Raw genomic sequence first — 16,016 nt, 5'->3', positions numbered from 1 at the left:
ATATAATTTAAAAAATAACTAGATGTAACACAAAATTTTTAACAATCACAAGCTAGGGAATCAGGCTAATTAAATAAGGACCTCCCGGATCAGGTGTCTTTGAGCGTTTTCCTAAGACCTGAAAGCTCAGCAAAGACATCTGTCTGGGAAAACACTATACCTAGCCAGAAAAAATAAAACCAATAAGGCCTCACAAACACTTTTAAATAGGAAAATAGGAATTGAATAATAATATGTAATGCTTATTTAAAATTAAAAATTTATTAAAATAAAAAAATTATTTGTAAAAAAAAATTAATATTTTTCCTTATATTTTTTCTTAGATTATTCTTTTCCCCTTTACACCTTATATATATACTTGGAAAAAAGAGACTACTAACTAGGGAATCTCAGATCAGGTGTCTTTGAGCATCTAATAAGACCCGAAAGCTCGGTAAAGACACCTATCTGAAACAAATAACAATCCAGCCTGAAATAATAATAAAATGAACTCATAGCCCTAGCATGCACCCTTATGCTCCATCCCTATTATATTGCTCTATTAACCCAATAACAACACCCTTCATAAACAACAACCTACATCTGTACTGATGAACTGACACCTCTGAAATTCATCTACTCAACCTAGGTGACAGCCATATAAATGCATAGATCTACCTATAATACCCCAAATTAAAACGTATAAGGTGGTCTCGAACCCAGACCATCAGGGCCATCCACATTATATCAAGGACCCCAAATTAGCACATATAAGGTAGTCTGAAGCCCAAAGACTATCGGGCCCAGCAGCACAAGGCTGCAAGTAAAACTTGACCTAGGAAATAAGACCCTAAATTAAGACATATAAGGTGGTCTAACTCCAAAGACCATCAGGACCAGCGGCACAATGCTGCTACATAAAAATGCTTATAGAATAGATCATTAAGACACCAAAACACTCATACCAGCTAAGGTGGTCTCAGAAACCTAAGACCATCAGGACCTGCCACACAAGGTGGCAACATCAGTAACCATCGCTGTCAACTTAGGTGTCTAACTCTAACCGACTCTTAAAAACAGCACATTGTTTTATTCAAAATTATGCACGACGACATTTAGACCGCACATACCCTGGAGTCTGAAAGCACTACTGACCTGTACCATGGAGCCGCCTCCCAAGCCATAAACCACTCCGACTCTACCACGACCAGACACAACATACCATATGTGCAGTGCACACCCAAACAAGCAGTATAAGTGAACATATGCTGGGTCCAATCCCACTCGTCGCAAACATAGAAACTGAAAACAATGAGTGCGTGTTGGGTCCAATCCCACTCAACATGGCCCTACACTCAGATCGCTAGAACTTAATAGTACCTCGATCTGACGGCCTAATTAATAAGTCTTCTGTGAACACATAAAAGCCTGGGGATGTGGCTCTCCTTCCTTCCCCCAGGAGCAATTTAAAAGCCAGCTGTGCTGGCACAGACTAGTGATAGATGCTCCGAGTGAGCGCGCATCACTTTAATTCAATTTCCATTCCATCCATGTTCAAGAGTTATGACCATCAAATACTTGATATGCATTTGGTTTTAGGTGCAGTAAAATGTTCATGAACATATCCTAAAATTAGGTTTATTACAAAAGTAAGAGAAATAATTAAGCCCAGTAAACAAATGTTCTGAAATTAAGTAGCATGTTTAATGAGTACTTGAGCAGATTCGATCATTATATATTTCCCTTTACTAAACTGGTTGATTGAATCATTATTGCTGAAAAGACTGTTATAACACTTGAATTAATAAGTACCAGGGCAGTGTGAAACAGGAAGTGTCTAGAATCCCGTTTATTGTAGACTTAACATCTTTTTGAATTTCTGACATTTGGTATGCTTCTATGTTGACTTGTTCTCTTTTAAAGCAGCATCATTGTTTAATCAGTGTTTAAACAAACTGCAATTTCTTTTCTTCAGAATTTAAAAAAACAAGACAGATAATTTAAGTTAAACTTTGTTCTTTTTTCTAGTTTCCATGGGATGATGAAGGTGAATCCATTTCATTTGGTAAGTACCATATTTAACAAAAAATCTGATGTACCCTAATAAGCATATACCCCTCTTGTTGGTGAAAACATGCACATTTTATAATTACACGTCTTAAACCAAAATTATCTCGTAGGAGGGAGTGGCTGCAATAATTATCTCATACGTGGGAGTGGTTGCTATAATATGTCCATAAGATATTGCTGTTCCTTTCTCTTACTACCATTTAGTGTCTAGTTATCACATTATTTTTGGGTTTAAATGTTGAAAACTTTGATCTTACATTTGTTTTCCATACAACTATTTTGGGCAAGAGATGCATAAAGCCCTAACTCTTCTAGCTTGTACACATTATACGACTGGTATGCATCATAGTACAGATATTTATAATGACCTATAACCTTACATTTACCAAAAATAATTTGTAAGTGTACCATATACACATGCTTATAAGTCCGGTCCAACTGCATAGACCCTGGTCTGCTATTGCATAATTAACTTTTTAGGAGTAATCATTTGAACAGAGACCCTGATCTGTTGGTGAATTGCATGATGGTAGATTATGTTGTTTGTAGCCAGCATTATCAGATAGCAGATTTGGGGCTGTGCTGTTGCAGTTGTGTGAGAAAGCATTACAGCAGCCACTAGTGGGTTGGGGTTCTTCCTCCACCAGTTACACTGAGCCCGAGACTTGCACCCATTTTGGACAGGTGAGATGGCAGTGATCGGTAAAGGGAAGTGCTTTAGACCACTTGGCCAACTCTGGTGGGGATCCCTATCTATTTGTATGCTGATCACAGCAATATTAATCAAAGTATAAAAATTGGTCATTTCTGGAAGTATTATTTTTTAAGTTTTAAGTTAAATTCAGTGAAAAAATTATTTAGAACTATTGTCAGCTGCAAAATTGTACTGGGCAACTCTGATGAAAATATATAGAACAGCTCACACATTTATTCAGTTCCCTTTGTGGTGGGGGTGAAAAGAGTGGACATATGTAAGAAATAAACCCTCCACCCTCTCTTTGCGTCTCACTGAGAACAGCTCTGCACAACGTGCTTTCTCATTGAGTCGCATCCGATGACCACTGAGGAGTGGAGGTGATCAAAATAGGCATGGTTTACTGTTTATGACCCCTGCAGGCATGCTCTAAAGAAGTTAAGTGAGAGTGAAAGGCACCGATTTATCTACATTATTATCTCTTTTGGGAGTAATATGCTTACATTTTATAACTGGAAAAAAAATGTGAACATACAGTAACTTTAAACATTTCATTCGGTTGTTTAAATGAAGATAATGTATGATAACATAATGCCAGAAGAAAATTTACATGATATTAACATAACGTCGAAGCCTTGCAAACATTATACTTCAAGAATTTGCTTAAAAGTTTTTGTTTGTTTTTTAGTATTACATTATCCAAGTCTACATATTCATTAATGTCCTTATTCTGTTGCAGTTTGTACAGTTTACTTGTTTAATGATCATAGGAGAGTCAGTGATATCAAACATGTCAGTACATCAGATGTGAAAGTGAGGTCGTTTTTATCATTAGGGTAAGGAGTTGGTGAATTTTGTCTGCTTGATGATCGGAAGAGTAGTTGGGTTACCAGAGCAGCAATGGAAGTTGCCTTTTGTGCCAGTATGACAGAAATAGTTCACTATCTTCATCTTTCTGCCTGTGCATTAAAGCCATCTCTGAAGCAGAAAAGTTAATCTTTGAGAAGAGATACAAATTATATCGCTTTTAATTAGGGTCAGGGGTCATTCATTATTTAAAACTTGTCTGTAAAAGCTGGCAGTTTCAGTTCATAGATCACAGAATAGCCATATATAGATTGTTTTGATTTCCTATTTATTACAGGCATTTCACATAAGCCCACTGTCTTTTGGTCAAGTTCAGCAATTTTATAATCCAGATACAGTTTTTAAAGCTTAAACAATTGATTACCTGATTTATACATGTTGGCCAAGTCAGTCCAGTGTTTTACAGTTGTGTAAGCTGTCCGTCAGTATTGTAATCATTGTTTTGTCAAGGTACACTGAACAAATTTAGATCTGATTATTTCAAGTTGGTGCAGGTTTATAAAATTGATTAATGTGAGCAGGATAAAGTAGTCATTTATGGAATATAAATTTGGGACCGAACAAGACATACACATTTTATAATTTTGTTGAATACTGCACTTGTAACAGTCTGGAAAGTTTACATGAATTTTACTTATCCCTCTAAGATGGATTTTACTGAATGTTTTTGTTTTTTTTGCTGCTATGCAAAAAAAATTTCATTCATCAAATAATTAAGGGTGCCAATTTTGATCAATTTTCACAATTCTTCTTGGCCATAATTACATACAAAAACCATTCTCACATCAGTTGATTATACAGTAAAACCTGTTATGTGAGACTGCCCCTTCTGCCAAAAAAAGAGGTCTCTCATAAGAGGTGTATGAAAATGGTCTTGTACATGTATTGTATCCTTTATTCATAAATCTTGTTAAATATTGCATGCATTCCTCTCAAAATAACTTTATATAATAAAGATATACATTTTCAAACAACATGAATCAAATTTATATTTTAACATCTCATGAATATGTTCTTTCTTCCAGAATTTTTCTTATTTTCATTGGAGGTTCTGCCATCGTTATTAGTGTTGATGTAATAATGACTATATGTATTTCATTTTTTGATCAGGTTTAGGGAAAATGTGGAATAAATGTATATTATGTGCCAATAAATGAAACCAAAAGACAATTAACTCATCAAGAAATAATACATTTATTTTGAGACGAAGTTTAAAGCACCAGTGTTATAGCTCGATAAACAAAGGTTGCGACCATCTGCTTCTGGGTAAACAGATGGTGGCTTGATGAAACACTAACCAAAGAAAAATAATTAAAAAAAAGAATCCAGAAATGATTCTCACTTACTAGCATTAAAGACAAAGAGCTCGTCCCCCCCCCCCCCCCCCACATTACGGAATAACTGGAAAGACTAACGATGTACTCAGCCCTACACTGAAGCCCTTTCAAAAGATTTCTCACTGGGACATTAGGATTACTGGCCTTGTATGAGTTTTCACAAAGATAAAGAAAAAATACAAACCTCTAAGTTGATTGTGTATTTCCATCATTACTCCCTTTGATGAAAAAATGGTTAATCTTACTGGCTGTTCACATGACTTTGGCACTACAATGGCGGCTAGTGACATGTACTTTAGTCTGGTTTACTGTAGTTTACAAATGACACCATACACTGTACTTGTAAATTTCACAAAACTGGTAGCTAGCCAATTTTGTTTTTTAAATAAATTATTAGAACAATCTTTACTATTTGTGTGGTCATTGTTACAAAGGATTAAGTGATGGTTAGTGGTATTTATCTCGCTGTATAGTTGTTCAGCTGTAGTGTTGTTTAATGTGCATTTTGTTTGCATACTACATATATCCTGAGCTCTCATGTTTACAAAGGATGAAGTCATGGTCAGTGTTGACGATCTGTTTTTTGTTTTTTTTAGATGTGGTTGTTCATAGCAGTGTTGAAATGCATATTTTGTCAAGACATTGCAGTCGCTGGTGATGTTCAGCCAGGTGGTCACTCATAATGGAGTATTTATATAATAAAATTGATCTGTGCATTACGATTGTGGTCGGAAATGACAGGTGGTCACTCATAGCAGAGGTTACTCATATTAGATTAATGAGTATTATCATAAATTGGCCACTCCTATAGCAATTATATTCATCCTGGCTGATGTGAACATTGTATAGTTTCTCATTAGATGTACTTTCAAAATCAAGATAAACCAGGGGGATTTTGAGCTTTTGTTTCTCTAACTATAATTGAGGAAAAAGCATGCCAAAGGAACACACTGGGTCAGAACTTGTGGGACATTATATACAAATGTGTGGGAAGATTATAGAACTCTTTAAAAAATATCAAAGTTTGTATTCAGAATTTTATATTTATTAATGTGCAGTAGATTTAAAAAGTTGGACTGCATTTATATTTGTATGGTTCAACTTTAAATAGACCCTTCAGAGACACCTGAAGGCTATAACAGACTTGTGTACAGTGCCCAGAGAAACTCTGTGAGCTTTACAATACAAGGAATAATTTATGAACAGACCCTTGAGAAACACTCATTTCCTTCACAACTAAACTTACACTTATTATTATTGTTGTTACTATTATTGTTACGATTATTGTTATTGTTATTTATCCTGAGTTTATATTTCTTGGGAAAGTGTTGTAATTGAAATGCTGTGCAATGGACGTTAAAACTTTGTTGCACAAATAAATTTATCAAGTACATTTTGCAGTTACACAGCCTGGTAACTAACACTGCAAACTCTCACCATTTGCACAACTCACTGCAAACTCTCACCATTTGCACAACTCCTGTTTTCAGTTCTTGCTAATGTAAAAATGGTCATGCATTCCTAACTGATTTATGCTAATGTAAAAATGGTCATGCATTCCTAACTGATTTATGCTAATGTAAAAATGGTCATGCATTCCTAACTGATTTATGCTAATGTAAAAATGGTCATGCATTCCTAACTGATTTATGCTAATGTAAAAATGGTCATGCATTCCTAACTGATTTATGCTAATGTAAAAATGGTCATGCATTCCTAACTGATTTATGCTAATGTAAAAATGGTCATGCATTCCTAACTGATTTATGCTAATGTAAAAATGGTCATGCATTCCTAACTGATTTATGCTAATGTAAAAATGGTCATGCATTCCTAACTGATTTATGCAACATAGCCTAACAGGTTTACATCACTATCAGTGGAAAATAATATCTCTGACAACTGCAGGAATTTTACTTGTTAATTTTTTGGAGGCTGAATTGTATGTTTGGAGAGAGGACATTTTAAACAACTAATCTTATTTTGAGCTCTCCTTATTAACAATAATATTTATTTATGTGGTCTTACTGATACAATGAAAGAAAGGCAATCCACAAATAAATGTCAAAGTTTATCCACATATATTTATAAATTCACAAGTTCTTTTTACCACTGATCTTTCTTATAGCTAGTCAAATCAGTGGTCATTCAATAAAATAAACACTTCATATATCAAAAGTCCATTGCTTATTGTCACCACAATAACATTGAAAATCAACCTGCAGTAGAGCTGCTTTTAAAGGAACAGTTACCATCATGAAATTAATGCCACAGTGGCAATGATGAGGAACCATATGGAGGTCTGCAGTTTTGTGGGGAAACTAGCAGTTCAAGCATAAGCTATTTGTCATAAGTTTGTTGTTATTATGGGTTTAACTCCGTTTTTCTGAACATGATTGGTATACATGGGAGCTAGTATCTCTGGTGGAGGAAGAACCAGAGAAAACCCCGGAAAGAACCTCTGTTAGCAAGCTTTCTCACATATCCACTGTTACAACTCTATGGTCTAAAACTAAGCAATAGAAAACAGCGAGAACCAACAAGATCAAATATTAAACAAATAATTATCTCCCTATTTTGTAGAGTGAAAATTTAGAAAGAACTTTGGTATTGTGAAATAAATCCTAAATGGTCCAAGAAGTCGTCTCCAGTCCCAATGAATAAAGTTCTGATTAAATTCCAGTGGTGTTCAAAATAAGATCCAACACCAGATGTGTTGATGTGCTTCTAGTCTTGAATGTACTAATGTACTAGTGGTCTGAAGTGTTGTGATGTGTTAACAGTTATCCAGTTAATCACAGTAATATCATCCAAGATGCTCTTGTCTGGATTCTCTATAATTCCAAATTAATGTTTCTGGCCAAGAATATTGAGTACTTTTTAATTCCAGAGAATAATAATTTGAAGAAATAATTCCACCCAAATTAACACCTGAACAAAACAATGCAAATGATTATGCTTCTGATGTTGTAGCAAGAATGAATACTTTTTCAAGTAAACAAAATTATAAACTCCTGTTTGACCTATTTTTTGCAATTAACATTTTCTGAAAATACTGTATATTAATTGAATTTTCCATTCTGGAACATTCCAATCTGTTACTAAAAGTATAATAAAGAAAATGGTGAGCATCAGGAATACCCAGTTTATCATGTGGGAATACCAATGTCCTAGACCCAGTCCCAAATAAACATGTTTATCTGAGTTGAAAATTATCCTAATTTTTAACCCACTCTCATATAGAAATATTAACTATATTATTTGTTTACAAAATAAAAATAATATCAGTGTCCTCATGTACCCAGTGAACATGTTTTTAGACAAGGTCAGGTCCAAAATACTATTATACAGAATCATGAAGAAAAAACTAACAAACGCTACAAATTAAATATATATAATGCTGCATTGGCCAAGCCCAGGACTCAAATCTATGTGGACAAACAAAAGATAAGACATCTTAATAATGCTGTCTGACTCTGATGGATTCAAATTGTTATTGATATTAAATTCATTATAGTTTTTATATTTTCTGATTGTTACAAGGACAGGTGGCCTCTGGGAATAATTTTTGTTTCTTTTTATGTTCCAGCAGCAACATTAACAACTATTCTTTCTCGAATTTTAAAGCTATGATTGAATGTTGAAAGAAATCATGCATGATGTTAATGAGAATTTGGGCATTGGACTTTTAAAACCTGTTAGATGTTTTTTAATGTCGTTAGGGTGTGACTATGATTTAGTGTTTCCCTTTACGCACATTTGTGCATCAGGGATGCACGCTGGAGAAAATTGACGCACATTTTGTTGCTGTGCGTTTTTATGATTCAAGGGATTCACATAATGTCATCAGGATTTATTTAATATCCAATGCGTTGGACGAAGGGTGGCATTGTATACTGCGAGCATAGGCTTCCTGTGTTGAGCTCCTCTATTCATATAGCGGATTGGAACGCAGGGAATATATGAAATAAGGAACCAGACTAGCATAGGCAATGTTATGGCAGAGTAGCTTCCCCTAATCTTGCGAGCTCGCATGCGATTTCCGTTGAGCTCAGCAAGATGTTTAACCTCAATGCTTGTTGCACTAGAAAGTGATCTCCAGATTAAAACATCAGACACTAAAAATCATTAGCGAAGAAAGTGAAAGAAGCAGAATACAAAAGAGTAACTGTGGATCTAACTTTAATGAAAAATGGAGAAAATAATTCCCTTGACTGGAAAACGGCACATCCATTAGGATTACCAGTGTGACTTCTTATAGCGTGATTGCGAAGACTGCAAAAGTGAATAATCCTTTTGTGACAGGGTTTAAGAATTGTAACAAATCTGCCATCGTTCGCCACAAGATATCTGGAGAACACATTATAACCCAAGACATTCTTTCACAACAAAGAAATCAGTAAACTTGCAGAGACAAATGCATTTATTTGGATTCCACAGTCAGGGGGTCATTGCAGATTTTGTTGGTTTTTAACTTTGCTGCAATAAAAGAAAGGCTTTAAAGTTCAAGTGTAACTTATTAGAAACAAGATGAATCATTAGCCTCCTTGATTTTTGGATAAATTTGTTCAAGGACGAAGTACAATGAAACCGATGATAGTAAACATTTTATGACAGGGAGTAAATTGACTGCCATTTGGTTAAAAAGATTTATTAGGCTTTTTGTATTGGCTTGTATATAATATGTTGGTCTATAATATTGCTTCAAAAAGATTATAAGGAGACTGTTAAAAGTATGATTTTAAAAGAAAAATGAACTGATAAAATTATTCTTTGAATGGACAATGCATTTGTTTGTTATATTGTGCATGTTGGTTTATTTGTATGTTTAGAGAGAGAGAGAGAGAGAGAATGTTGTGCAGGTTGCAATATCCTATTTCAAGCTGAAAAAGTACGAGTTGGATGAAAATTTGTCAGTATTTTTTTGACCCCCCCCCACATTTTTTATTTGACCCCCAGTTCTGACACCAAGGTTGTTTTCTTTTTACCTTCAGTTTTACACACCCAGGGGATACACTGCTGTGATTATTTGAATTCATCTGTTAGATGATTGTTATTCTTTTCTCAGCAAGGGGTAGAACATATTATTGCAGACTTTCATGAGATAATTATGCAAATAACAAATCACATGGACATCAACACAAATAAGACATGAATGCATCTGTAGATTCCAATCATGTATTTATAAAATATAAAATGTTTGAAATTTAGATTCATTGGACAGTCATAATATTAATAAAGTTCACAAGGCATTGAAATTTTTATTGTATAAAATTTGATTTGGCATTATTTATCATGTATTACCTTCATTAGAACTAGTAGTTGGTTATTATTAGTTGAATGATCATTTTTGTTTGTTTTTTTTTTTTTTTCAATATAAAAAAGTTTGTATCATACATTACCTTCTTTAGAACTAGCAATTGTTTAAAATTAACTGGAGAATGATCATCATGGTTTTTTTTTTTAAATATAAAAACTGTAAGCAGATTTCTTCAAAACAATAATGCATTCAATATGTGTTGGAACATGTGATTTTGTTTTACTTTCTTTATGGTAATGTTATCAAAAAATTGATTTTGGAGTGGAAAAAGTCTCCATTAGTTTATAAGAGTAATAATAGATAAATCAATGCCTCATTGTGTACCTTCTCAAAATGCAACTATTTAGTGCATGTTTACTGGTTATAAAGAATAAACGACATCCACTTTTTTTAAAACAATGCCTACTCTGCAATTATCATTAGATGTGACTATGAGACAGTTTAGTGTTCACTTTTCTTACATGAAAAGCTGCAGCAAATCCACAAGGACATAATGAGGAACGGGTGGAAGGATTTTAAAACTTTTCCACTTGTGCCATTGTGCCAAAACAAAATATATCATGAGCTATCTTGAAGTAAAATGACCATTTGAGAAACAACTCTTTTGGGCTGTACAAACCATGAGAGGGACCTAAAGTAAGAAAACCCCGCAAGACATGAGATTTTAACTTTATCCTAATCAAAGCTATAGACCATTATAATTTTGGTACTCTGCGCAACGGCTTTTCTTTGCTCATACGGGGCCATATTTGATATGTAGATTCCCAGAACAAACACTTTCCATGTTGAAATTATAGATGCCAATACAGTAGCGGCTATTCAAAGTAAAATAATACAGTTGAATAACATGGCCATTGCCACAGTTTTTAACCAAATAGCAGTTCATTATCCTGATGTGGTTTTCTTTCAACTTGTATTACTGCCTCAGCCTGGGTGCGCCGAGTGGTCTAAAGCGCTCACCGTTCCGGATCACTGCCATCTCACCTCTGTCTGTGTGGGTTAGAGTTCAAGGCTCTGGTAGTGTGGGTATGTGGGAAAGCCTGTCAATAGCTTCTTGTGGGTCGGTGGTTCTTCCCTAGGTTTTCCAGGGTTCTTCCTCCACCAGTTATACTGGCCGCCATGTATAGCCTATCTTGTGCTGAAAAATGGCGTTAAACCCCAGAACAGTGACTGCCTCAGCCTATATTAATTGGCTTATTACTGTTACATTTTCCTTTTAGACTAATTGGAATGCCTTTTTTTTTCCTGAGATGTTACCAATGTTTTTACTTTCTTTTTGTAGGTGAGCAGTCCGAGAAACCTGTATATGCTGCTACACAGTTGGAGCAGCACATGGCCCCATTACTACAGCAACAACAACAGCAGCAGCCATACATGATGCCTGATCATATTTCCATGGGATTCCATGTCTGTGGTCCTTACCATGGAGTCCCTAAGATCCCTCCAGGTTATCATTTCGGTGTGCCCATGGTTCAACTTCAGCAACATGTTCCTTATCCAGAGGGTTCAGTGATTGAGAAGCAATACAATGTTTCTGCTGATGATTTCGATGGAAGTGCAGAGAGCAAGTCCAAATTGGAAACTAGTTTGAAAACGTATGAGAGGAGAAACAAGAAACGAAGGCCACCTGATTATTACAATAAGGTTTCAGATTCTGGGACCACTTTGTACAACAGTGATCAAACACCAGAATATAAAGATGTACCACAGGTTGTATACAGAACAGAATTAAATTCAGATGTGTCATCACAGCCTGTAGGTGGTTTTAACCCTAATATGGACAGGAATATTGCAGATGGAAGCAATTATATTTCGAGGACAGTCAGTGCCCATCCAGATTTTGAGAGTTCTGGTACCACATTTGTGTATAGCACTGATACAAAATCAGTAAATAGAACCACACAGTACTTGACCGACTCCACTGACAGGACAGATAAATCAGTGGAGGTATTGCAACAGTCAAATATTACACCCACCCCCAAACCAGTACCAGTACCAGTACCTGGACTACAAACTGAAGTAGCACTGACTGATTCAAAGGAAAGGACTTGTTCTGTACATGAAATTCATAATGCACCAGTTGATGCAACAAAACCAATTCCTTCCACATACACTCCATATTTAGACAGACCTTCATCACAACATGTTGCCAGAAATCAAAGTGCTGCAAATACTGTTAATAATCTCTTAGCATCTCCTCCTGTCGAGGAGACCATCAATTCTAGTCAACAGTCATCTGTGCAGAATGAACCCACAGGGAATTATTTCACAAATACTTTTACAGTCAACGCTGTTCCTAATAATGCTGAACACATATGTAATGATAGCCTTAAAATAGTTACTCCATACAGTCTGTCTGTTAGTGTTAGTGCTGTCACGAGTAGTGATATCAGCTCTGGTGACTCGGCTCATGTCAAAGATAACACCTGTTCTAATATAAGGATTTCTGATGCATCTCAGGGTTTGACTACACATGTGTCACCCGTTTCAATAGTAACTGGGCCTGTAGTTCAGGAGCCACCCAAGACCAAAACATGGGCAGGATTATTTAAAGCTTCTGAAAGCAGTTATCCGTCTGCCCATACTACATATACTGCTTATTCTGGTGGTGAAAAGAGTACATCCATACCTACTTCTGTCAATGATCAGGGCACTGATGGAGACAAGAAAGATTCAAGTTGGCCACATGCCCAGCCAGTGTCTGCTTCAGAAGATAGTGTTGCAAAGCAGCTTGGTGGTAAGTGTTGGAATTGAATTTACAGTGATTGGGTTCTCAGTAGATTTAAAATCTGACGATTAATTTGATCCTTGACCCCATAACCATAAGAGTCAAAACTTTAATCTTCATAGTCATTAGTTTTTAAGTCATGAGCTCATATCCTGGGATTGTTCATTATTGATCGAGCAAAATGGTGTTTAGGATCTCCAGTCTTGTGTTGAATAAAGAGAAACACTTCTACTATATTTTGTAAGAAACAGAGAAGTAGACAGTGAGATATAGCCATTACTAATTTCTGTACAAGTATTTCTCATTTTAATTATGTATGGCTGTGTATAATTTCCTATATATCAACTGGAAACAAGTTTTTAAACCTAAGTTTGTCTTAACATATTATGGCATTATATGTCTGCCTTTCCATTAACATTTGCTTGTCTGGCTCAGAATTTTGTACTGGACAGTGATTTTCATTAAACTTTGCCTGGGTATGTATAATGACTTTAACATACCCTTGCCTGTGCCTTTAGGTCAGGGATGGTCAGGACAAGGGCACATTTAATTGTGAGTTGTGTCTGTGTCTGGAGTATAACGTTTGAACCACAAAAGATATTTAATTAAAACTTTGTTATATTGTATATCATGACTGGACAAAGTGTTGCATATCAGTCGTGCTTCTGACTCAAGGACATGGTCACATCCAGGGGAATGGAATTTTGTGAGCTGTATCCATGACAGAAGTATAACTTTTGACGGAAATGAAGATATTTTAATGGAAACTTTGCAAACTATATGTCATAACTAGAAGACATCATATATGATAGCCATTCCCCTGCTTCAGTGTCAAGGTCATGGCGATGGAAAATTTAATCTTTGTCAGGAGTATACCTTTTGAACTACTAAGGATATTTTAATGAAATTGTACCCCGTTCTTTGTCATGACCTGATGGTGTGTTGCATACCATTGCCAATCCCCTGAAATTCATAGCAAGGGGGAAAAGTACTCTGACACAAGTGTCATTGTTGGAAGTATTACACGTAAACCACTGATTTTATTTTAATTAAACTTGAACTAGCTATACATGTAGGTCATGACAAGGCTGCATTTGTATTTAATAGTCACACATACTATCTCAAAGTCAGTGTCCTACAAGGATAAATATGCATTGGTAATCTCTACAGGTATAACTTGGGAACCAATGAAGTTATTTTAATGAAACTTCCACATGTTACACATATCCCATACTTTTTCTTGGGATAACATCAGAGTACTCAGTAGAGAGAATAATACCCTAAGGAGAAAAATAAAGGAAGCTATCGATATCGTGGAGGGTGGGGGCAGTGTTGAACTGTAATTCTGGATTGGAACTCTCACCATTGTACAGAAGGATTGTCATGTAATTAACATTTTGTTGATCATGTGACTCCAGTCCAGACATCATTCCTGTGATAAAGGTCTTCTGAAAAGGTAGAAAACTTAGGAGTCAAAAACTTATTTTGCTACAGAAAGGTATCATTTTTAAGTTTCATAAATTGTACAGATATTTCCCCAACGTTTGCTTATTTTACTAAAACAAATTTTTAAAAAATCTGCTTACAATGATTCCTCAAAACTGATAAACAGAATTTAACCAAATCTGAGAGCATCTTGGCATAAAGGCTTTAAATTATATACAGATTATTGCTGATTGATTGTTCATTATGGCCATCATACGGAAGTTGGAAAAACCTTTTAATGACTTTTAAAGAATCTGTCAGATTTCACAGAAAGCATCCTGACTTAAATCCTCATAGTTTGCACAAATGATGCTTAGTTTGCACAAATGATGCTGATGTGCCATCCAATATGACTGCCATTACTAAATCTAAAGCATCAGGTGTATTGGCAAACTGTCTTAACGTTTTGCATTGAGGCAGAGGTTAGGCAGGGGAGGGCACTTGGGCACCTTTGGATCTTTTGTTTATCTGCATTCTTGAGTTGGGGAAATACAGTGATGCCCATGGTTTGTCTGCCCGTTCATTAAGGAATACAGATTTGTGTTAATAATATCACATAGCCCCTAGTAGGCTGAAATATTGTATTTGATATTCCATGTTTTGACTTATCAATAAATAGTTATTTTACAAGTAAATTAATTTTTCAAAATAGATATGCACAATTTTCATTTATAGAATGTATTGAAGTTGCATGTAATTACAGTCTTATCAGAATAATCTTAAACTATCCTGGTATTTTATCCAAATATCTTGCTGCTGAACTTAACTCATGGCAGGTCCTAAATTGACAGCGTTTTACTAATTATTAAAAATGGAATCATTTTGCCTATTTTAATGCATTAAAAAATAATCTTTGAATTTTTAGTCAGTTTGCATAAAATATGCAAATATACTTTCTTTAGAGTTCAGCAGGCCTGTACATTTTCATTGCAGATCAACTGGCAAATCTGAAACTGAGTCACACATCTATAGCTCTGCAGCCACGAGGACTTGTCAACAGGGGGAACTGGTGTTACATCAATGCTGTATCCTTTATATGTGACAGTGCCTTTAGATTTTAAATTCGAACACATTTGTTTTGCTTTTTTTGTTTTATATGTACTTCAACTCATATAATGGATTTTAAATAAAGATCCTGTGATGGGATCACGATTTATAACAAATTCTTAAAACACCGATGGATGGATTTGTTCAGTTAAGGATATTTCTCTTTCATAATGACTACATGTACTAAACTAAAAAAAAAACTTTATAATACTTTCAGCAGTTGAAGAAGGTGTGAACAGTGTCACATGTATAACCTATCTTGTGCTGAAAAATGGCGTTAAACCCAACAACCACCACCACCAACAACAACATATATCCTGATCTACAAGACATAATATGATGGTTGATCAGATGTGTTGTTTGGAGTTGGTCTCGACCTGTAAGCATTAATATGCTGTATTTAATGATTGGATTATGCACGATGATGAATACCTGCACAATTTTTACAAAATATTGGCAATATTACCTAATAATGTCTTTGATAAAAAG

The 16,016-nt window shown here is 35.2% G+C and overlaps 1 protein-coding gene across 1 annotated transcript in view; it reads left to right on the top strand.

Annotated features, from left to right (window-relative positions):
* Nucleotides 1–16,016, top strand: part of LOC149780886 (ubiquitin carboxyl-terminal hydrolase 10-like) — a 72,474-nt gene that overhangs the window by 13,656 nt on the left and 42,802 nt on the right. Inside the window, exons 3-5 of the mRNA XM_089937988.1 lie at nt 2,008–2,044; nt 11,550–13,004; nt 15,414–15,505. Coding sequence (XP_089794114.1) covers nt 2,008–2,044; nt 11,550–13,004; nt 15,414–15,505 — 1,584 coding nt within the window. The remainder of the gene's footprint in view (nt 1–2,007; nt 2,045–11,549; nt 13,005–15,413; nt 15,506–16,016) is intronic.

This window comes from Sinohyriopsis cumingii, chromosome 16, assembly GCF_028554795.1.
Source record: "Sinohyriopsis cumingii isolate HCF-2022 chromosome 16, ASM2855479v2, whole genome shotgun sequence".
In the NCBI taxonomy this organism is placed as follows: domain Eukaryota; kingdom Metazoa; phylum Mollusca; class Bivalvia; order Unionida; family Unionidae; genus Sinohyriopsis; species Sinohyriopsis cumingii.
Note: the sequence above shows the minus strand (reverse complement) of the source record. Positions and strands in the feature narration are given on the sequence as shown.